General features: G+C 47.9%; 1 protein-coding gene across 3 annotated transcripts in view; it reads right to left on the bottom strand.

Moving 5' to 3' along the window:
* SH3BP2 (SH3 domain binding protein 2) overlaps positions 1–25115 on the bottom strand; it is a 98410-nt gene that overhangs the window by 17625 nt on the left and 55670 nt on the right. For 2 of the 3 annotated variants that reach the window (XM_083151579.1, XM_083151570.1), the window contains exons 2-4: positions 5015–5154; positions 549–651; positions 184–301 (exon numbers count right to left, since the gene is read on the bottom strand). In XM_083151579.1, coding sequence (XP_083007705.1) covers positions 184–301; positions 549–651; positions 5015–5150 — 357 coding nt within the window. In that variant the 5' untranslated portion in view covers positions 5151–5154. Of the gene's footprint in view, positions 1–183; positions 302–548; positions 652–5014; positions 5155–25115 lie in introns of those variants that run through there. The other variant, XM_083151587.1, reaches the window with a different exon arrangement.

Here is a 25115-nt window from a genome sequence, read left to right as displayed (position 1 = left end):
ATAGTATCAATGAGAATTGTGGCGGGATGTATCGCAAATGCATGGTACATCCCGCCCAATGATAGATCACAGAATATCCACAGAGTTGGTGAAAGGTGAAATGACATTAGAGAAAGGCATTCAGGGGTCCAGAGAGAACACAGTGCACCCACCCAAACCCTACTGCTTCCCCATGGAATCTACCTTCCGTTCCTCTTCAGATGCCGCAGAGAAGTACCACGTACGATGCTTCTTACTGATGTGGACCATCTTGAAGGGGAAGACGTTACTAGACGTGGTCTCTTCTGCTGCCCGCATTACTCTAAGACAAACAGTGATGAGAGGAGAGTTATTAGGGACTCCTCACATAATACTGATACGGAACATGGAGCGCCTTATTAACAATGTATAGCAGAGAAAAACCGATCAAGTGTTCTAGAATCCAACACATCTCAGTCACACGTTTCTATGAACCAATAAATAAATCTAATATGATTCTTGTTGCGGAATGACAATGAAGACTCACTGAATAGCTGGGTGGATATAAACAGTACATTATCACCACTAACCTGTTGTAGCCATTTAGTGAGAAGGCTCCTTGTGATGCGGCGGATGTGCTGGACTTAAAGTAGTACACACATCCCTTATGTATGATAACAAATCTCAGGGGCCCTGTGTGGATATGAGAATATGAGAGTGAATATTTATCATTCAGACCATTCTCCGTCTTCCCTGCCTGTAAAAGTAACAGCTGTATAGCAGTGATGGTGAACCTTGACACTCCAGCTGTTATTGAACTACACATCCCAGCATGCCCTGCATCAGTTTTAGCATGGCCAAATAGTAAAACTGTAGCAGGGCATGCTGGGATTTGTAGTTCAACAACAGCTGGAGTGTCAAGGTTAGGCATCACTGCAGGAAACACTGATATGAGCCAGGTGTCTGACTACGGGCACTACTAGGTACGGGTGTCAGTCAAACCATCAGATTACCACAAAAGTAAGGTTACAGCCCTGTGGAATCAATTTCACGGGCCATGCCTGACTACCACCGACAAGGAGATAGATAGATAGATAGATAGATAGATAGATAGATAGAATGGTGAAAACAGCGCTCCAACTTTATTCTGTTAATACAGTGTCTTAAATTACATAAGAGATAAACAGTAGATAAAAAAGTACAATAAAACACTCCAATATGATAAAAGTGGCTGCAAAAGTTTTCAAATTGCTCAGTTTCCCAACAGAGTCAGTGTAGTGTTCATCAATAGTAAAACCTTTGCACATCAGTGCAGTAATGAATGAAAATCCTAAACAGTAGTATTTCCGTGCGTACCAGATAGTGAATAGTTGTCAGCACGTAGCAGTATCTTCACAGTCATTCATTACTGCACTGGAGGCGCAAAGGTTTTACTACTGATGAACAGGCAAATCAGTTGGTGCGTTATTTGCAAGTGCCGTCGTTCCCATTTTACTATAGAGAGCTGACCACAGTGTCGGCATTCCACGGAGGGCACCGCTTCCTTGCCTGTGGGCCTATATGGTTTTTTACCTTTGGTGATTGCTAGATATATATTACATATCTCTGTGAATACAGTACATACAGATGTGCACTCATACACATTGTTGCAGTCACGCCAAACAGCCTTTGTACGCTGGACAATTCCTATGTGACTACGCTTGAACAGTGTGTCTTTTTTGGTACTCTTATTGTTTGAAAAACGAGACTGTGCTGATTAATTTGATACTGTATGCATCACTTCTATGTCTGGGACCAAGTCTGCATATGAAAGGCTACGGTACAGAGCATAATATCAGCCAGCCATAAATAGGCCATTGTTGTAACGAAAATCACTCCCAGAATGAGACAATGGTTCTATTGTTACAGGTTAACAATAACAATGCATCTCTTTAAGACACCGTAAAATAATGTGTACAGTAATGAGCCTTGTGTATGGAGGAGCGACAGAACCTCTCGTACAAATCATTGATGTCTATTAGCCAGGCTGTCTAAACGCAGCCAAGAAAACAGGCCTGAATTAGACCCTAACTTCCCCAACATACAGTATCAGCCTCTACCCGCTTGGTCCTGTGTGTGGAACGGTGGGGGTTATCTAAGCACACAATCGAGCATCAGATATATTAGAGACCAAATACAAAATATAGATGATACCGATATGAATTAGCCGCAGCAGCAGAAAATGTCCCTTGTGTCTGTCTGTGCTGCAAGTCTGCGTGCAGAAGATGACCACATAGAGATGTGGTTTATCTACTAAATGTCACATGCTTGCTGCCAGTTCTCGTAAATAATACTTTCATTTACTCTACAAATATGCTCCATCTGCAGGACTAGATGTTTAGAAGTATATGGAGATGCCAAAGAGGGCAACAACAAAAACCGTACATGATATCATGATGCACTGCAGGTGGGGCAGATGCAACATGTGCAGAGAGAGAGTTAGATTTGAGTGGGGTGTGTTCAAACTGAAATCTAAATTGCAGTGTAAGAATAAAGCAGCCAGTATTTACCTTGCACAGAAATAAAAAAAATAACTTCCCCAAATGTAACTCTCTCTGCACATGTTACATCGGCCCCACCTGCAGTGCAGCATGGTTTTGCTCATTTTGAGAACAAATTGTCCTGCGATCAGGTTTATAACTGTATGAACACTTCCAGACTTTTGCATGAAATACTGATAAAAACACAACACCAGAAGGTGGGCATCCATGAAAACAACATTTCCCCACACAAATGGCTGCAGATCTGATTTCATAGGAGTACAACATTTAAACCTGATTCTGATTTGGACCCAGCAGCATCTGTGTGTGAGCCTATTGCCAGTCTCTTGTCTATGGCTTTATGGCAATACAACTACAAGCCCTTATATTGTGTACAGCCAAATGTATGAATGCACAAGGACATAGATCAGTGGCGTAACTACTGTAAGGCAGCCCCAGCAGCCGCTTGGGGGAGCAAGCAGCAGCAGGGTCTGTGTGGGCGCCGGCACCCACTTGAGGCACTGATATGCTGCTGCCTGCCGCTGCCCACTGGCCGAGCACCGGAGGAGAGTCAGTTGCAGCGCAGGTGCAGCCATGGCAGAGATGTCAAATTCCCCCACTGATTCAATTGACTGTACACAGAGCCGGCTATTGGCTACTGTGTACAGGATGGGCGGGCGGATGGGCGTGCTGGGGCGGCCTGGGATACGTCAGAGCCAAGGGAATCAGCAGTGTCTGCTGGTCTCTCTTCCTCTCTCCTGCTTCAGCTTCTCTGTTATGTGTGTGACATCAAACTTTTTGGCAGGGGGGAGCAAAGTTTATAGTTACGCCACTGACATAGATGCACACTTTGGGGTCTGCCTCTATATGCTGAAGTTATTTTATTGGTTCATCTTGAGATACCCACTTTTCGACCACGGAAACTAGCAAACTAGTGATCCACTAGTGTTTGGAACGTTGCAAATTCGGCCCTGTTCCGATGATGGTGGCTCTGCGCATGTGTACGCGCGTATTTGCGCATGTGCACACCCCAGGAATGAATGGCTTTGGTGAATTTCACACTCACCGAGATGTTCCCTCCAGAGGTGGTGGGCATCGTGTGGGAGCCAGGGGGGCACCCAGCGGTTTATGGGCGTCCCCATGCTGGGTGTTCCCCTGGAAACGCAGGTGGGCCGATGCCTTCCCCCTCTTCAGCGGACACCGAAGGAAATAAGTCAGCTTAGACTGACATTTATTTGCAAAGGGGAGAGAAATCATTCAATGGTCGGTGACAATCAAATGGTGACAATCTCCCGTTCGGCCACATGCAAGGTGGTCGGGTACATCCCCTCTCATGTTCCCGAGGGGATGTGACGGCGCAGACTTTCTGCCGGGTGAACGACCGCAGCTCAGAGATCTGCCTGAGCCACACTCCCAAAACACACTCATGAGATGGACCAACACATGCGTCTGAGAAGACACTGCGCAGTCACCACCCAGGAATGCCCAATACATTGTGAATATACTTCTGCAGAGTGCGACCTTATGACCTGTGTTTCCTACCATGTGGCCGGGTATGACTGAAAGGGATTACAGGCGCAAAAATGCTAAACACACAAAGCTGTAATAAAAACTATAAAATATAATTACATACTTGTTGAACATTGGGAAAGCTGTATAACTAGTAGGGAAATGGAAATCTGCAGTGATTGAGATCCGTGGAAAACAGAACTTGATGGAAATTAATATTTTATATAGTGGACTACAGGGCAGTGCAGGCAATCACTGCATAAGGACCAGTGACATCACTGAAACAGTGACATCATTGAAAAACAAATTGTAGGCCGATGCAGTTCTCTGCAACGTGTCCGGTCAGTGCAGGCTATCACTGCATAAGGGCCCTTATTCATATCTGATTGCAGTACAAATTTGTTCTCAAAATGGGCAGAACCATATGCACTGCAGGTGGGGCAGATGTAACATGTATAGAGAGAGTTAGATTTGGGTGAGTTATTTTGTTTCTGTGCAGGGTAAATACTGGCTGCATTATTTTTGCACTGCAATTTAGATTTCAGTGTCAACACACCCCACCCAAATGTAACTCTCTCTGCACGTTTCATCTGCCCCACCTGCAGTGCACATGGTTTTGCCCATTTTGAAAACAATTATACTGGTATGATTTGGTACGCAGATTGTTTGATTGTATGACAGTGAAACCAAAGAATGGTTATGTACCTGTATTTAAAACCAATAAAAATTTAATTTGCAAAACCCCCCCCCCCCAAAAAAAAACACAACTTGCTTTTAAGAAAACTCTGAAAATCGTTGGTTGGTAATTCACTATTTAGTAAACATGACCCTAAAGTCCAAAAGATACATGTAATCTTTTAATTAATATACCGACCAATAGAAACTGATCCCTGTTAGAGATCCTTAGTTTTGTGATAGGCGGACGCGGTGGCCCTCTACCGGAACAGTTGCCCTAGGCAGCTGCCCTAATGGTAGAGCCCTAGCTGGCTGACTGGTCTACACTTACAAAGTGCATTCTGGGGACTTACATTTAAACAGCTGCAGTTGCTTGCCTCCTCTTTTATGCAGATATCCAGAGATTGTGACTCCCCCCGGCATTGTCATTAGGTTCTGAGCACCGATTGCCTTCATTGGAGTCGGCCAGTTGAGTTCTCCAGAAGACATGTTTCTGCAGGAGAGAGACCATTTCATTTGGTTACAGCACATGTTAATACCAGGTTGCTTTCTGACAAAGTGTGGTTAATACACAAACTTTTTCAAAACTTTTTTACTTCCTTGTCCATGCCCGTACCAGCTGTATTCATGATTAACCAGCCTATCTCTAAAGGTCAGCTACAGTACACAGACGCCAGCGACGGGCAGCTCAGTCTACAATGTTTTGATAACTTTCACCCACTCTCCGTGGCTTAATGCCAACACAAAATACACAGGACTGAGCCATTTCCATTCACAAGGATGACTTTGAACTCAGGTGGAACCCTATCATCCTTATCTGAAACAAACCACTGTTCTCAGCAAGCAAAGACTTTATTTTACTTATCTTCTACAGTGCACTAGGGAACTTTTCAATAAAGTTTTAATAAATAGAGTTTAAATTAGGCTTTTTTTATTACAATATAGGAAAATCAGAAGATTTAGTTTAACCATTCTTGAAGTCATTCCCTTCATCTTTTGACAGTTCAGTGACTGTAAAGATCCATAATTATGTGTAATGATGAGCCCTACTTGAACTTCTGACTTCTCGTCACTACAAAGCTGGATTATCTTCCAGTGTATTAATAGAACGTAGCACGAAACTAACAGAATCAAATCACTGAATCCCCATTCTGCTCTGTCCAGCGGTCCTCTTTCTAATAATTCCTTTTCTCTTTCCAAGTGAACCAGAATGAAAGAGGTTATTGTAAAGTATATAGTGAAAACTGTTCTGGAAGCGATAAATGAACGTTTCAGTACAGCACTTCCTCGTTCATGATCAAGGTTCCTTAAACGGACATTGAACGCAAATAGATCCTTTCTCTGCCACGTGCACCTACTGGGTGGCCAGGAAAATATGGCTTGTATGGGGCCCTGAGGACCTAGTGGCAGATGTATTAAGCCTGAAGAAGTGATAAAGCGGAAGTCGATTACGCACCAGTCAATCAGTTCCTAACCGTCAGGTTAAAGGCTGGGTTTGGTAAATGACAGTAGCTGATTGGCTGGTGCATAATACATCTGCCTCTGAGTTTAAGGACCACTGTCCTATAAAATGAAAGCAAGAATCTGATTGGACTCTGTAGGCAACACCCCCCTCCCTTGTCTTCTTTAGGTTTGATACATCTTCTACACCCTCTCCTACACCTTAAGCGGACGTGAGACAAAATTAAAATCTGCCCAATAGCGAAAAAAATGTCCTTTACACATTATGCCACAAGCCACAATGCCCCTGATATTATGCCGCACACCGTAATGCCCCTTCACAATATGCTGCACACTGTAATGCTCCTAACACATTAAGCCACACCGCAATTCCTCTAACACATTATGTCGCACACCGTAACGTCTGATACTATGCCGCACACCATAATGCCCCTGACATATTATGCCACAACCGCAATGTTCCAACACATAATGCATACCTACCAACTTTGCCAGCGGACGAAAAGGAACGTCTGCATGCCCAATCTGCTGTGAGGGGCATGGCCAGCTCTGTGTGATATTTATACATTGGGCAGCATCGCATGGGGAATGCGATGCTGCCCATAGACACCTATGGTGGATGTTGCTGCAAGCAGGGCAGGAGGGAATGCAGCAGGGATCGAAGATTTCTGCTGTGGTCCTTTCAAGATATATTTGGGAGGTCCTTAATGTTTGCCAATAACCCCCGAAAACACCTGTTAGCTACAAATATTCCATGTTAAATGGGCACCTAAATGATCAGTCCATTGCTATCTATACCAATAGCGTTTAATATGGGGAATACAAGTCCTATTGCATAATTATATTTCTTCTAAACGTTATAAATATTTACTAAATCTATAAATTGCATGACATACAAAAATATATAATAATGTGTTTGTTTAGAAAACATATATGCTGCAAATCTCTCAAGTATACGTAGCAAAAAGGCACAAACATAACTCTGGGGGGAGCGGTGCCACAGTACCAGAGCAGGCGCCATCGCTCCCTAGATGTGGCACTTTTAGAGGAGTCACAGGGCTCACTGCTGCCACGGTTACGGCACTGCAAAGATGCTTCAAGCCAGAACACAATATAATCCTAGACAAATAAGTCAATGACGGTTCTGAAGAAGATAATTGGTACATGAGCTGATGTACTGTATGCGGCTAAGGAACGTGCAGAAACACACAAGGAACTAACCTTTCTGATTTGCACGAGGAGGCAGAATGAAGCGTTGCTGTTTCCATCACATGGCAGAATGTCAAGTGGTTAATAAAACATGTACGTTCCACCCAGTCTCTTCTTCAGAAAGCAGCATCTTGGCTCACATGACAGTAAGGTCATTTATGTGCGTGCAATGCCAGTTTCACTATGGCCCTTATTCTGATCGGTGCGGATATTCCCGAATTCTTACGGTGCGGCCCGCACGCCACGGTGTGCTGCCGCGTGCGGCCATCGTCCGTAGAAACGCCCACGTGTCCTCCGCATTCGGACGGACTCACTCTTTAAGAACAGGGCGTGTTTACGGACGACATACAAACCATGCGTGTGCGGGAGAAACACTCCGATTCTGCACGGTATTACAGAGTATTACAGAGTATGCACGGGAATACCGCATCCGAACGGGAGTCAAGCGGTGCTTCCGCACGTAAGCGGAGTATTTACGCCAAACAACCCACTATTATGTCTATTCTGCAATACATCACATGACCCACTTATTCAATTACCTATCCTCATACAAAAATGCTTATTTGGAATTGGAATCAATTAGATGCCAATATATCCTTACAAGCATGCCTAACACATGCATTGCACACATTAACCCTTACAGCAATTGAAGTGCAATGGTTTCTATTAGACCCTGTGTAAAATATTATAAACAATCTACACATATACTGTTTAATGTGCAAATAAAACCAACAACTGTGAACTTGCATAAACCATTTATTTGCTGGAAAAATTAACATTTAAATATAAAACTATAAAATAATAAATTACACTAGTAAATCGCGCAGGTCCTGGAGATCGGCTATTAATAGGCGCAAATGGTGTTCCGCCCGCAGGAGGGCCCCACGAACCCCCTCATCTGCCGGTGTTGTGTCATCTGTGGGCATGTCAAAGGGGCAAAAATTAGTCATGATATTCATGCATACATTTCACATACTGCGACATAAATTGCAGAAATGCTAGGTGACATGTGTATATATATATATATATATATATATATATATATATATATATATGTAGAGAGATAGAGACACACATAGATAAATAGATATGACACATACATATATACATACATGCAAACTTATTTACTACATACTGTGTTTTTTTCCCTCTACCCTTTACTCTGCAGAAGACATAACAGTCATAGTGTTTCTTCTCATTCACAACCCACCCATGACTAACCAATGACAAGCATGTCATGGCCTCCGTCAATAAGAACTTGTCACAATCTCCTCAGTCTAAGTTCAGTGATGGTTCGTGGCATGGGAGTTATGCAAATGTCAGGAATGCACAGTACACATCCTCAAAATCATAATTCAGTCTAAACCAACCTACAATTCTGTGAGGGCCAAAAAACAATCTGAACTACAGGGGGTGTTTAGGTAGAGGAGGCTCCAGGGACACTGGCAACTTGTGACTCCATTCCAAGGTAGGCCGGCCCATACTCCATTTATAGCATACATCATAGTTTATAAATAACATTCAACAAAAAGATAGATTCCACTATATGATGGGTCAGAATCGACGCTTGCAGCAGGTGAATTTAATCCACAAATGATCCACTCATCCCTTTACTCCAGGATCCTGTTTAACTACAACGGTTATGTGGCAGTCAAACTGGTGCTCCAAGCCATCCCACAAACCTGTGTAATTCAGAGGTGTCCTGGATGAAAGGGATGCCTTGGACACCCCATCTAACCCGTACCTGTATCTGTAGCTACCCACTTAGGGTTCTGTATTAATAGTATTCTAACAAAATTTATCATCACCAGTGCTACATAACAAATACCAGTACAACTACTTCATGAATGATGCATTATGTATACATACCGATCTGTTGGTCCTCCGGCGCCTGACACGCCTCCTCCCCCTCGGATTCAGACAACTCCGGGGCAACCGTGGCCTCCTCAGACACCTCCTCTGCCAGCTCCTCCGCCACCTCCTCCGCCACCATTACCTCCTCCACCTCCTCATCCGCCACCACCACCTCCTCCACCACCACCACCTCCTCCTCCTCCGCCACCAACACCTCCTCCTCCGCCACCAACTCCTCTTCCACTTCCTCCACCACCACCTCCTCAGGCACCTCCTCCTCCTCCACCACCTCCTCCACCACATACTCCTCCTCCACCATCTCCTCCACCTCCTCCACCATCTCCTCCACCATTTCCTCCTCCTCCTCCACTTGCTCCTCCTCCACCCTCGCCGGCACCTCCTCATCAGGCTCTTGGACCTCCTCCTCGGCCTGGGCTGCCTCGGCCTGTTCCCGTGCCTGTTGTGCTCGGGCTCGTGCTGTGTGGTAGAAAACAAAATCATGGTCAATGTAGGGTCATTGGGGCACATGTATTAATCCATAACAAGACATACATGGAAGGGTGATAATGTTGGCAAACGATGCTTGAAAGTAGCTCATTACTGTTAATGGACTCCAAAATGTGACATTTAAGTTATGATGTGATTGTTAGTAATTTGTTCAATCATTACAACCCTGGCATTTATCAATGTTTAACACATATTAGATCTGGCACATTGTATGCATCAGAATCATGAATGCTATGTAATTACATATAAAAGCCACATGACTGCATGTTAAGCAGGAAGAAGCACACATAACAGTCTATGGACTTTTAAACCCATGGACACCCACTTATCATGAGACACATTTTATTGTTTATATATGCTATGATGTAAGTGCGAAATTTCATAGCTAAAATACTCACAATCAGCTATCTCGCTCCTAATCTGCTGTAGAAGCTGGGGCTGGCGCCTGCGGAGGTCCGACCACCGCCTCTCTAGCTGGCCGATGGTCCTCCGCACCCGAGTGCGGGCGAAAATCCGGCGCCCTGCCGCAGCATAGGCCCGGCGCTTCTGGCCATTAGTGATAAAGGGCCCCGCACGGCCCAGCCTTGTCTCCATGACGGAGACCAGAGCCCTCAGTTCCGCAGGCGAAAACGGCTCTGCCCTGCGTGTCTCCGCCATGTTAACAATGGCATCAATCAACCAATCATGTGGTGGCATTGGTTTATCACAGTTATTTGTGTTAATAACTTTATTGTTCATCTTTACATGAACAGCGTCTCTGCGCCAACACAAATGGTGACAAATTCGCATGCCTTCAAAACAGTAGTGCTGATGTATGGCAATGAACAAATCTGATATATATAAAACACAGTGTGTATGCACTTAGCAAATCCAATAACGCCTCGCTCCGCCAAGCAACGCGTGCTATAGCTTAGCAACGCATAGCTGTACTTAGCATTACTTACTCTATGCATCTATGTGTATGCGTACATTTATGTTTAAAAGACACATACACATACTTGCAGGTATCCTGAGTCCAGCATTATACACCAGCGCTGCCTGGCTGCCTGCCTGCCTGCCTGCCTGGCTGCCTGGCTGCCTGCCTGCCTGCCTGCCTGCTCCTTGAAATGTTTAAACATGTTAATAAATCCCAATATCATATATATATATATATATATATATATCTATATATCTGCAAACAAATCATACATCAACACAGAAAAAAGTCCCCACCACATTAGAGAATAAATCAATGTACTCACCAGACATCAGGGATAGTATCAACTACAATAATGAAGATATAACAAACAAATAAGATCCCTTGTACAAAGTATAATAATGAGCACCTATATTGTACTTCCCCCAAAACTAAGCACATATGATAAATATCTACTATTTCTTTGCCATTAGGAGGGCAGGCTGGCTAATTGTCGTTTTGTAACACTGACAACTACCACACTGTACTTATTTGAAGGGGTGATTTTTACCACAATTGGTGTGTTCTGGTCAACTAGATAAAATGTACCTGAAGAATCTTAGCGCCACAGAGTCCCGCAGCTGGTATCCCCTCCGGCATTCAGGGGCGCGGGATGGGCGCATGGGCGGATCTTGCGGCTCAGATGGAACCTCCCACTCATCAAAGGGTATCTCACGCCGCACAGCAATGTTATGGAAAAATATACACAGGCCCACGATCCTCGACACCATTTGAGGCGCATACTGTAAGTCACCACCAGTGCGGTGGAGCACTCTAAATCGACCCTTTAAAAGACCAATTGAGCGCTCCACCACTTGCCTGGTGGCAACATGCGCCCGATTGAATGCCTCCTGTGGGCCCGGTTCTGGGTAGCTGTACGGCGTAAGTAGCCAGGGCGTACATGGGTAACCGGAGTCACCCAGAACCCACGCATCACGGCCTTCCAGCTCTTGTAGTCTTTGCCATATCCCGGTTTGTCAGATGACATGAGAGTCATGGGCACTTCCGGGAAACTTCGAGTTGAAGGCGAGAATTTCCATGGATGGGCCACATACCACCATCACGTTCAGTGAGTGGAACAATTTGCGGTTCCTATATATCTTCTCACTTCGAGATGGAGGCACAAATGGTACATGGGTGCCATCCACAGCCCCTATCACATTAGGGAAGCCAGCAATTTGATGGAAGGCCTGCTGGCTTCTGCGCAGGGTCTCGGTGGCAAATGTCATGGCCATGAAGTGCCCCTTGCGCCTGAACATGGCCGACGTCACACGCCTCAGGATTCGGCAGAAGGCCGGCTGAGATATTCCAGCAAGTACTGCCACTACTTGTTGGAATGATCCTGAGGCGCAGAAATGCAACACCGCCAGCAGCTGTGTGTGAGGCGGAATTGCTGTCGTGATCCCGTGTAGAGGTTCCAGATCACTCTCAATTAACGAGAGCAGATCCAGAATTACATGTGGCGGTAACCGGTACCTAGTAAGTACCTCATCATGGGGCATAGCAAACAGAGTCACCCGTGTGCGATAGATTCTAGCACGTCCTGGCCTCCTTGGCCGACGAGTGGGGAGAGCCGCAAGTGCCCTTAGCCTCCTTTCCATGTACGCCATCATTGCTTCAGCAACCTATAAAGAAATGAACATAAATACTGATGCACCTATGCACATAATGGCCATATCCGACTACAAATAGATTTGTAGCCTTCAATACGTACAATAGATGGGCGCCCCGTCAAATCGCGAAGATCCATTTGACTCTATAATGATGTAACAATAATATGAACTCAATACACACCGTCCTAAACACACAGATGCTTACAACATCGAACTACTAAACACTACTTGAGTATCAAAGGTGTCTGCATTTGTTGCCGACATCATGTACTATGAGACATTTCAGCTATTGCTGGGACATGTTGTCCTGCAATAGATGAACACACACAGGTTTAAGACCTGTGAGTGAAATAGTGAACATGTGACATGTTGCAATAATGCTACAAAGACTTTGCTGGCCCAACAATCTGTAGTCAGTGAGGCAATGGTGCATACATTCATACACTTACATTGTTAATGGATATCATATCTACAAGGACCATGGAAGAGCTTACCTTAGACCCTGACAAGTCCAGATCTGGAGACAAATGATTCTAGCAGCAACTCACTATTTATAGGCCTCTCACATGTGTGGTCTATAACAGTAGTGATGAGTATTGCATGACTTGTGGCCTGGATTTTCTAAGGGATTGGGCTACTTTTAGCTTGCAATCAAACTCCACAATACCACAGTAGTCATGAACCAAATGTCATGTCATGCTAGCAAATAGCATGTGTATTGTGCGATAGTCACAGGTGTATCAGAAGATTCTATGCAATGTTAGAATTGGTGACCAGTATTTCATGTCGAAGTTTCGCCAGGTTTTACACAATGGAATTTCCGCCACGTATGCGGCGCGAAAAAACAGCGACGTACGCTCGCGCACGGAACGCAGCTGCCGCTGATGTCCGCCAAACAGGATACACAAACAGTATATAAAGGTGTATTAGAATGTGACAATGTTGTTGCTAACATGTCTGGATCACAATCAGAGGTGGACCAGGAGCTGCAGCAACTATTTGACCACATGGACTCCAGCACCTCCTATGTGCCACTGCACATGCGGCCAGTGGGAAATGAGGAGGCTGCTGGCCCTTCTACAGCAGGGCAACCTGCAGCTGACCATTCTACAGCAGGGCAACCTGCACCTGGCCCTTCTGCAGCAGGGCAACCTGCAGCTGGCTCATATGCACCATCAGCAGAATCATTTGGAACACAACCGGGGACTTCACAAGATAGTACCATGGCCAGCACTTCAAGTACAGCGACACGTGCCAGTAGGCGTGGGCGTGGCAAGGGGAGAACGAGGGCAACAGAGGAACCAAGTACAAGAAATAAGGCATATGAAGCACAGGAGCTTGCCATCCTGGTTCCCCGAGCACGTGATTGGATTGAGTGTCCATCGGAGAGGCTGACACACACACGCAGATGGAAGATTTGGGAAGACATAACGGCAGAGATTAATGAAGTTGCGCCACAAGTTCGTGAGGCGGACCATGTCAAGAAGAGGCAAGTTGTTTTGTGATACATGTGCCCAGTAATAGACAAGTAATGATTGAATTCATGCTTAGATGGATTTAGCAAATGGCCGGTGAGGTTGTTACGATACACAGACATTATTGACATGTTATTTAGTTGTGAGTTAGAGTAGGGTGATTGTGAATGTGTATTGTAACGGTTGATATCATAGTTGCATGTAATGTTATCTTTTTGACATTAAGCACATGTCGTAATATGGAGCACAGAGCAATGGCTGCAACAGCAAACATCTGGAGTGACATGTATTAATATGTCAACTTACATTGCAGGTGGCAGGACTTCAAAACCAACCTGAAGAGGAAGATGACCAAGCGGTGGGAACACAGCCAGAGATCTGGGGCCGGGCCCATGCCATCAGGGCTAGAGTTCACCCCCCTGGAGTTGATGGCCGAGAGCTGTGTATCAGTTGAGGAGGTCAGGGGGGTGAGCACGATGGATAGCGAGGCCCCAGCTGAAGTGTTTGCGTCTTTTATTGAAGGTAAATATTTGTCAGGCCATAAGCTTGTGCAAGTAATTATCGTAGAATGTGTCCTAATTGTGTTTATCATTTTCCACAGACACCCCACTGCTTGGTGACGACTCTGCTCAGGAGGTGGAGGAGTCCGTGCCACCTGGCCCCAGTGGTAGGCCTGTGCAGCAGCAGCCATCGGCCCAAGCCGATTTTGCCACCTTGGCCCAGATGCTTGGGGACATAAACCAGCAGGGAGAGTTGGCATCAGAACGGATGCGTAGGACCGAGGAGATCATAGCGAGCTTGGTCAGCACCCAGCAGGCCATCGCTGGGAGCATGCAGGCCATGGCTGAGGCGCATCAGGCCATGGCTGCAAGTGCTCAGGTGCTGGCCGAGCAAGCCACCCGCCAAAATGATCTCCTCCTCCACCATAATGAGCTTATGGTGGAGCTAGTTAACAGCAACAGGGTCCTAATGTCATCCGTTTCTGGTGCATTACCACCAGCAACACTCCCTGCTGGCAGGAGGGGTAGACCAGCCAACCCCTCACCAGCATCTGCTCCACCTGCCCCAGCATCTGTCCGTGGCCGAAGAGCTGCTGCACAGGCCAAGGAGCCTACCAAGGCCAAACGTGGTCGCAAATGAACTTGTGGCTGCATTAATCTCCACCGTTATGTCATCCCAACTCTTCCATTGTGCTGTGTGTGTCAGCTTCTTGTGTCCAATCACGTGCTGAGGGTAACCAGATGAGCCCTTGCTTCAAATGTCCTTTTTGGTTCCCCTGTTGCCCTCTTTTGCCTGCCATTACTGTCAGCTGTACTTGAAGTGATGTTGCTAAGTCCCCGGTTGTGTTCCAAATGATTCTGCTGATGGTGCATATGAGGCAGCTGCAGGTTGCCCTGCTGCAGAAGAGCCAGGTGCAGGTTGGCCTGCTGTAGAATGGTCAGGTGCAGGTTGCCCTGCTGTAGAAGGGCCAGCAGCCTCCTCATTTCCCACTGGCTGCATGTGCAGTGGCACATAGGAGGTGCTGGAGTCCATCTGTGTGCAATTATATTTGTTTTGTATTATAATTTATTTTGGTACATTCCTGCCATGGTTTTTTTTTTTGGGTTATTTTATTTTTTTGTCATTGCATCACAGTGGCATTGACTGTGAAATGTATATAAATAAATTTATTTACTTTACACAAATTGTGTGGTTTCATTAGTACATGTCGAATACACATGTGTATTGCTAGTATTAATATTCAGTCATGTCCATTGTTAGCAGGTTTAAAGTGTGTGACAAGTACAGCATATGTGGGTGATTAGTAAGGTTTCCTTGAAGCAGCAATGTTTTCAATTAAAGCACTGACAAGCGTCCTATTAGTGAGTAATGAGTAAAGGAGTCGATTCTATTGGGTTCAGGTGTTAATGCTTGTAGTCATTAGGCGGTCCGTTCGCCTACCGCAGGAACGAGTGGTGTCCGCAAAGCAATAGTAGCCTTTTGGATACCGCACATTTCTTCCCTTTTTGTTCGCGTGCATTCGGAGTGCTATCCGAATGCACGCCCCCCAACATAAGTGTACTCCCCCGTGTCCGCCCATGTTTCCGCCCCGTTTTGCCCACTTTGAAACTACGCCCATGTGTCATTCCGCATGACGCCCATAATACGCCCATATTTCCCGACTGATTGCGGTGAACAGTTTTGTACGGGATTTGCCCGAACAGGTACGGAGTCAAGGCGTGGCACATGCGCGTTGCGTTCTCCACGCATGCGCAGACGCCGTAAAGACGCGATCCGAAAGTATGCGGAAAAGTACGCGTCAATCAGAATAAGGGCCTATACCGTCAGCCACTCCGTGGGCACAACAGGCTAGTGACATCTCTGAGGCATAAGGCACTTTGTGATGCCAACAGCTTAAAGCATACCCACCAACATGACCCATTCCATTAGGTACAAAATGCTCTGTTCCTGGACTTCCCTGCCAGTGGCAGTTGCAGATGTGAGCCTGCAGCACAGTCCAATATTCAAAAAGGGGAGCCACCCCAAACATCACTGTCCTGGACTCACTGGCAGTTGATGTGACCCCACTCTTTGAATATTGGACTGTGCTGGAGCCACACCTCTGTAACTGCCACTGGCAGGGAAGTCCAGGAACAGAGCATTTTGTACCTAATGGAATGGGTCATGTTGGAGGGTATGCTTAAAGCACCCATACACTTGTGCGACTTCTCCAAGGGAAGCCAACTGGGACCTTTCTGGGCAGCAGGATCGCATACGATATACTATGTGGTCATTTGCATACGATCCGAGAAATCTTACATCAGCACTTGCGATCTCCCGCTATGATCCACACGCAACCGTGCATCAGACTGGAATTGGAAATAAAACGCATTTGACACTTCTTACTCGATTTCTCCTCCCGATTCATCGGAATTGGGTGAAAAGGGCCCAATATATATAAAAGGGTCAGCTTTAGGGGGTAGATTTATCGATCCTTCTAAAAAGAACACATGGATGCATACCTTCCACCTCTCCTGATTTTCGTGGGAAAGTCACATACATTTTTTTGTGACTGTCTTGCTGTCCCACCCACTGGCAGGGATACGGTCATTGGGTCACCAGCAAGTTATTAAACAGTCATTAGGTCGAAACCATTAGTTCGACATGCATTTAGGTCGGCATGCATTTAGGTCAACATGATTCTTGAGTTAGGTCAACAGGGTCATTAGGTCGACAGTCAAAAGGTCGACATGAATTTTTTCACTGTTTTTTGAGCCGACATGTGCCGACAGGCGGTATTTCATGCCCTACCATCCACTAGGGCGTGGTGGGAGAATAAAATAGTTTGCCGAGCGTAGCGTTAAAGACGCGGTGCACTTTAACCTGTGTCCATGTCGACTGTGTCGACATTTGGGTAAAAAAACTGTGAAAACCCCCATGTCAACCTTTTGACTGTCGACCTAACCCATGTCACCTAATGACCCTGTCGACCTAACCCATGTCGACTAGGCTGGCAGCAGTGTCCGATTGTGGAGGCAGTTGGGATATATACTATATCAATTGTTTTGCTGGTCATTCTGGAATCGGCATTATCAAAGAAAACAGGTTTAAAAAAATCAAATGTTTATATAATAATGTATGGCTATTTCATATTGGACAGAGCGGCAGCCTGTGCACAGCCTTGGGAAGCCCCGCACTGGCTAGCCAGGAGACTTTGGTCCATGGAGAGCACATATTTGTTGTATGATGTCACACTAGCTAGTTCTTATGTGATAAGCATTGGCTTGTGCACTTCAGATGTGAAAGTAGGTCAGTGGCTTCCGAAAGGTTGTCTGAGGCACGAGTTACTGTAATCTGGAACCAAATGTACACGCGTGGTAAGGCTCCCAGTAAGACCGAAGATGGTTCATCTGAGGCTTTCACTCTGCTAAGCCTCAAGGAGCTGTATGACTGTATGACTGGCCATGATATTTCAGCAGGGCCAGATTAAAGTATGTGGGGCCCCGGACAAACAACAAACTTGTGGGGGCCCCTAAAAATAAAGTATAATTTATCAATCAGCATTGTGACTGTGTTCAGTTCCTTAAGGAAGAAGATATTGGCTGATATGTAATAAGATGCCATTTTCTAGTCAACCCCCCAAAAAATTGCATGAAGTCCCATATGATTTGCAGCCATCTGTAATAGGGTGCAATTTTTTAGAACATGCCAGAAATCACCCACGATTTCTGGTGAGTTTAAGTGCGATTGTGTGATTTTTTAGTAACTATGCGAGTTACACCCAAGAATAACCAGCCCCGGACTCTTTGGGCTGGTCCTGGTTTGAGCAATACGGGGGGGGGGGGGGATTTCTGCGGTCCGCACATATTTAAAAAAACAGCACCTGGCTCTCAAACAGGCCGTAGTTCCAAAAATATGGGGGACAAAAAAAGTAGGGGTTCCCTTGTATTTTGGAATTTTTAAACTTTGAGCCAGATCTATTAAGCCAGGTAAAGTGATAAAGTGGCTAGTACTTTATCACTGGACAATCAGCACCTAGCTGTCATTTTTTTTTTTTTTGAATCTGAGCTTGTAACTTGAGAGTTTGGAGCTGATTGGCCCAGAGGCGGAACTACAATTGGTGCAAAAGGTGCATTGCAACGGGGCTCCTGAGGACTAAGGGGCCCACTGTTGCCACTCACTGCTGTGTGGTATACTGTCTTGTGGACTTGGGTTGGAGTTATGGATGGGGGGCCCAAATTATATTTTTGCACCTGGACCAACCACTCACAAGTTCCGCAACGGGATTGGCCTTTACCACTTTATCAGGCACTTTATCACTTCACCCAGCTTCTAAATCTGCCCCTCTGTATTCAATGTGTTTTGCCGAATAAAACAGCGCATACAGAAAATTTCACCAGCCATTTGCATCCACAGCTCCTAAGATCGTATCTATTCCAGAAGAAAGCTTATCAGTTTCAACAGTGAATTTTCTTTTTCCTGTCCTTCTATTTTTATCTCCCCTCTTTTATCTCACGAGGATGTGACATGAATATTACCTTCATTCAAAGACTCCGAGCGGTTAAAGTCGGCTGCACGTTGTGCCTCTGTTTTCACACGGCACAGGAAACGCCACGGTTATCTCATGGGACTTTCTTTGTGAACTGCTGAGCATTACCAAGAGACATATAAAAGTCTTCTACCAACTCTGATCTATGCGGGAGCGCTTATGCAGCCCAGTAATGGCTCGGACATGATAAAGCCATCTGTCCTCGCACGGTTACACTATCGCCAGGAATAGGGGGTCAGTTGTAGGAAACAAAAACATGCTCCTTGCTGATAGCAGAGCTTTGAAACAAAGATAAAAATTAGGACTACCTTGTGTTTGTTTTGAAAGAAAACATGCATTGATTATTTTCTTTTTTTTTATTGTGCAAATAAAACTACTTGCAGACCTTTCGAAGGAAACAATATAAGCTGTCAGCTTTAGCGGTTGGGGCATATCCTGTCCTGCACGGCGTTCAACCGGCAGGAAAAGGGCTGCAGCGTTCTGCGGCTACGCACATTCACCACAGCGCAAGAACTGGACAGCGCGCAGCCCACACTGACATTTCCCACGCGCCTTCTTGTTTTATCTTATGAGTGTGAAACCCTGCTTCTGTGTGACACTGGTGTGCAGTCAGCCTAGTTATGTTGAAAAAATGTTGACAGCAGAGGCCGACATTGATGGTTAACATGCCGACATGTAAAAGGGGTTATTGTAAAGGTGCCCATACACTGAGGCGATTTGGTCCGATTTCGAGCAATCGGCCCGTTAAATCGGACCAAATCGCCTCTCCATGACATGCAGTCGGGTCCGATGCGCGGTCCCGTGCGCATCGGACCCGACCAGGTGGTTGGACCGGCTGCCGGTCCGACCATACATTCTAGGACCTCCCTCCAGGCGGCGAGGCGGGCGGTAAGCAGGGACACATGCGATCCATCACAACGGATCGCAAGTGTATGGGCACCTTTAGGCTTAACAGTAATTATAGTGTTACGGATAGAATTAGCCTAACAGCATATCATGATGACTGTCGACAAGGTTAATGCTGATGTCAGGGGTTAAAGTGTGTGTGTGTTTATACATGTGGGGGGGGGGAGGGGTGGAACTGAGTTCCAACACCTGTAATGGTGAGGGGGAACTAGCTCAACCTCCTCCTTGGTCTGGTGTGTAACTAGCACCTTGTGGGCCCCATAGCAAAATCTTGAACCCCCCACCCCATTGTTACTACAAGAAAGAGTGAGGCTAGTGAGAGACAAAGAGTGTGTTGGGAAAAAAGAAAAAAAAAGAAAAAGGGCAGAGACAAGGAGTGAGAGAGGGTGTCAGAGAGACACAGTGTGAGAAACAAAGACAGAGACCGGGAGTGAGAGAGGGTGTCAGGGAGAGAGTCAGAGTGAGAGAGAGAAAGGGATAGAGATGGGAGTGAGAGATGGTGTCATGAGGAGAAAGGGGGTGAGAGCGAGAGAGAGGGTGTCAGGGAGAGAAAGGGGGACCAAGACGAGGGGTCAAAGGGGTGTCATGGGGAGAGAGAGATGAGAGTGAGAGATTGTGTCATGGGGAGAAAGGGGGAGAGATGGACAGAGTGTGTGTCAGGGAGAGAGAGTGAGAGCAGGCAAGAAAGGTGGAGAGATGGAGTGAGAGGGTGTCAGAGAGAAACAGAATGAAAAAGGGTGTCAGGGATAGAAAGGGGGAGAGATGGGGAGTAAGAGAGGTTGTCATGGGGATACAGGGAGACGAAGAGAGAGGGGGTGTCAGAGAGAAACAGAATGAAAAAGGGTGTCAGGGATAGAAAGGGGGAGAGATGGGGAGTAAGAGAGGTTGTCATGGGGATACAGGGAGACGAAGAGAGAGGGGGTGTCATAGAGAGTGAGAGAAAATGATCGAGAGAGGAGTCAGGGAGAATGATAAAGAGAAGGTGTCAGGGAGAGACAGGGAGTGAGACGGGGGAGGCGTCACGGAGAGATGAAGAGAAGAAAACGAGAGCAGGGATTTGAAAGGCTTGTGAAAGCAGGCATCAGTTTGTCCCTTGCTCTGTCCCTGTTACGATCCGCCTCCAGCGGATCGGTGTTATGTACTATTCACATTTTCTGTGTGTAGTTCATGTTCTCCCTGGGTTTATCTCAGCCTGTGTGTGTGTGTACTCGCTAGTGGCATCCAGTGGTCAGCCTGGGCCACTGCAGGTTACTTTCAGTACTGTGTGTTCTGGACTCAGGTGTCTTGATTAGGCTCCTAGCCTGCAGTGCACACCTTTAGGCTATGTGTAATCAGCACCTCATTGTGCTCTCTATATAAACCCTCTGGTTGTTCAGTCCCATGCCGGTTATAGCTTGTACCTCAGGGTCTCAAGTGTTCCTGGTTCCTGCTTACCCACTGCTCCTGGTTCCTGTGTCCAGTCATCCTGCATCCTGTCATTGATTCCCAGCTGTGTCCTCCATCCAGTCTCCTGTCCTCCCGGTGTCCGTGTGTCGTCCTTATCCGTCTCCCGGTCCCTGCAGCTCCTGTTGGTCTTTGTGGGATTCCTTCTCCAGATTTTGATATCCCTCGGTTCCAGATAAGTTGGGAAGATTCCCCCTCTTTGTCTCCGTACTAATCATTTGCTTATTGTGTCAGCATATAGTGTATTGTTACACCTGTCAGCGGTTCTTAGTGTGTCAGCATATCGTGTATTGTTACACCCGTCAGCAGTTCTTAGTGTGTCAGCATATCGTGTATTGTTACACCCGTCAGCAGTTCTTAGTGTGTCAGCATACTGTGTATGGTTACACCTGTTAAGCATTAGCACAGCGGGTTCCTGTTTAGAGTGCTATCCACTGGCACCCCTCTCCACAGGGCAGGGTGGTTCTCGCCTCTTTGTTTGTAGATAGGTTTCCCCTTGTTCATCACTGGCCTTGGCGTGTGTGTTGTCCTTACATAAGACCAGGTGGCATCGAGGTGGGAGCCTGACTAACGGGCTCCCACGAACGCGGCTATTATTGGTGAAGCCTAGCACCCCGCGCACACACACGTCAACTCCATCTGAGTACAACGGAGTCAGGTTGGCGAGGCTGCCCTGGTCCTGTCACTATCTCCTTCCAGCCAGTGTCACGTGGTGTCTCGCCAGACAGCGGGGCACAGGAGATCCTAACATTATAACCGGCCATACAGCACTCTGGAACTGAGTTCTGCCCTCTCAGTCCAGAGATTTCAAGTCGTGTCAGCTTTTTGCCCGTGTCAGCTTTTTGCCCGTGTCAGCTTTTTGCCCGTGTCAGCTTTTTGCCCGTGTCAGCTTTTTGCCCGTGTCAGCTTTTTGCCCGTGTCAGCTTTTTGCCCGTGTCAGCTTTTTGCCCGTGTCAGCTTTTTGCCCGTGTCAGTTTATTCTTGTGTCAGTTTTTTTCTTGCTGGTGTATAAACTTGCATGGCCATATCATGCAGGCCATGCAAGAGTCATTAGCGGCTCTAAATTTGGCATTCAATGCCGTAAAACCTGGGCAGTGGGAGATTTTGCAGCAGTCTCTTCTGCAGCTGCAAAGACTCATCACTGATATTTTTCTGATCCTCCCAGAGGTCACTGGGGTTCGTTCAGCCCCTAATGAGGCCCTGCCTAGGGAAGTATTAGGCAGCAAGTCCTCAGACCCAGAGGGTCAGGTAAAGCATAGAAGTTATCTACGGCCGAAGCTTCCGTTAGAGGAGCGTCAGCGGCGTAGAAACCTTAATCTATGCTTATATTGTGGAGATTCTGGCCACTTCTTGCAGACGTGTGGCTTGCGTAATTCCGGTGGTGCCGACAGGGTATCTCCTCTGGCCAGGTCTGAGCAGGTTGTCAGATCTAAGCCTGTCTCCACTGTGGCAGAGGAGCTCTCTGCCGAGTCTCCCAGTAAAAGCACTCTGCCTTTTTCTACTGGTTCCAGTGCTGATGTTTTGATGACCAGGGAGTCAGAGTTGCAAACCCTTAAAGGGAAAACCCAGGTGATTGACTCAGATGCCGGGGGCCCGCCGAGTCGGTCAGATGCCGGGGGCCCGCCGAGTCGGTCTGATGCCGGGGGCCCGCCGAGCCGGTCTGATGCCGGGGGCCCGCCGAGCCGGTCTGATGCCGGGGGCCCGCCGAGCCGGTCTGATGCCGGGGGCCCGCCGAGCCGGTCTGATGCCTGGGGCCCGCCGAGCCGGTCTGATGCCGGGGGCCCGCCGAGCCGGTCTGATGCCGGGGGCCCGCCGAGCCGGTCTGATGCCGGGGTCCCGAAGTGTGCAGCCCCGAGTGGGGTCCCGGAGGCCGCAGCCCCGAGTGGGGTCCCGGAGGCCGCAGCCCCGAGTGGGGGCCCGGAGGCCGCAGCCCCGAGTGGGGGCCCGGAGGCCGCAGCCCCGAGTGGGGGCCCGGAGGGCCCGGAGGCCGCAGCCCCGAGTGGGGGCCCGGAGGCCGCAGCCCCGAGTGGGGGCCCGGAGGCCGCAGCCCCGAGTGGGGGCCCGGAGGCCGCAGCCCCGAGTGGGGGCCCGGAGGCCGCAGCCCCGAGTGGGGGCCCGGAGGCCGCAGCCCCGAGTGGGGGCCCGGAGGCCGCAGCCCCGAGTGGGGGCCCGGAGGCCGCAGCCCCGAGTGGGGGCCCGGAGGCCGCAGCCCCGAGTGGGGGCCCGGAGGCCGCAGCCCCGAGTGGGGGTCCGGAGGCCGCAGCCCCAGAAGGGGTTCAAGTTGGTGTTGCCCCAGAAGGGGTTCAAGTTGGTGTTGCCCCAGAAGGGGTTCAAGTTGGTGTTGCCCCAGAAGGGGTTCAAGTTGGTGTTGCCCCAGAAGGGGTTCAAGTTGGTGTTGCCCCAGAGGGGGTTCAAGTTGGTGTTGCCCCAGAGGGGGTTCAAGTTGGTGTAGCCCCAGAAGGGGTTCAAGTTCGTGTCGCCCCAGAAGGGGTTCAAGTTCGTGTCGCCCCAGAGGGGGTTCAAGCCGGTGTCGCCCCAGAGGGGGTTCAAGCCGGTGTCGCCCCAGAGGGGGTTCAAGCCTGTGTCGCCCCAGAGGGGGTTCAAGCCTGTGTCGCCCCAGAGGGGGTTCAAGCCTGTGTCACCCCAGAAGGGGTTCAAGTTGGTGTCACCCCAGAAGGGGTTCAAGTTGGTGTCACCCCAGAAGGGGTTCAAGTTGGTGTCACCCCAGAAGGGGTTTAAGTTGGTGTCGCCCCAGAAGGGGTCCAAGCCGGTGTCGCCCCAGAAGGGGTCCAAGCCTGTGTCGCCCCAGAAGGGGTCCAAGCCTGTGTCGCCCCAGAGGGGGTTCAGGCCTGTGTCGCCCCAGAGGGGGTTCAAGCCTGTGTCGCCCCAGAGGGGGTTCAAGCCTGTGTCGCCCCAGAGGGGGTTCAAGCCTGTGTCGCCCCAGAGGGGGTTCAAGCCTGTGTCGCCCCAGAGGGGGTTCAAGCCTGTGTCGCCCCAGAGGGGGTTCAAGCCTGTGTCGCCCCAGAGGGGGTTCAAGCCTGTGTCGCCCCAGAGGGGGTTCAAGCCTGTGTCGCCCCAGAGGGGGTTCAAGCCTGTGTCTCCCCAGAGGGGGTTCAAGCCTGTGTCTCCCCAGAGGGGGTTCAAGTCGGTGTCTCCCCAGAGGGGGTTCAAGCCGGTGTCGCCCCAGATGGGGACGCTGTCCATCTAGTCCCTAAGAGGGATTCTGATTGTCCTGTCTCTGAACAGAGTTCCAGCCATGTCGGTAACATGGAGAGACCATCTGTTGGTCTTTTTGTTGTTGCCCAGCCAGAGTTTCACTATAGTGCTGCCCACTTAGAAGTGCATCACAGTGGTGATCAGCCAGAGACTCATCATAGTGCTACCCAACCAGAAAGACCATCAGACTTGGAAGAGGTCATAACCTCTAAGGGGGTCCCTAAAGTCTCAGCCTCAAGGGCCATAATTCCAGCTATACAGACCAGTCAGTTAGCTGATAATGAAGTTACTGTTGATTCTTTAAACGATATCTCTACATCTCTAGTCTTTGATGGGGACTTAGCCCAATTTGTTGCACTCGCGAACCACTATGTCTCCATTATGGAGTCCAGACCATTTTTAGGTATCACTTCTGATAATATTGTGTCCTATATGATCTACTCCTTTAGAGGGAAGCCTTCCAAATGGGCGTTCGGATTGATTAATTCTGAAGATCCCCTTCTTAAGGATTTCCGGGCATTTAGTGATGCTGTAGTGAAAAAATTTGGTCCCAATAAAAGTGGTTCAGATGCCTCTGGGCCGACCATTTTGTCTGCAGAGACTCCATGTTTAGGAGAGTCAGTACAAAAGTCCCAGCCCATAGCTATGGTCGCTGGGTGTGCTCATTTTAACAGGAATGCCCCTGGAATCTTAGCTTTTACAGCAGTGGAATCCAGGCTTGATTCTGTCTTGAATTCCGATTCAGAGATCGATGGTTGTCCAGTGTCTTGTCCAGTGTCTACTCAA

This window comes from Crinia signifera, chromosome 1 (assembly GCF_055691185.1).
Source record: "Crinia signifera chromosome 1, ASM5569118v1, whole genome shotgun sequence".
Taxonomy (NCBI): Eukaryota; Metazoa; Chordata; class Amphibia; order Anura; family Myobatrachidae; genus Crinia; species Crinia signifera.
This window is presented reverse-complemented; position numbering and strand designations above follow the sequence as displayed.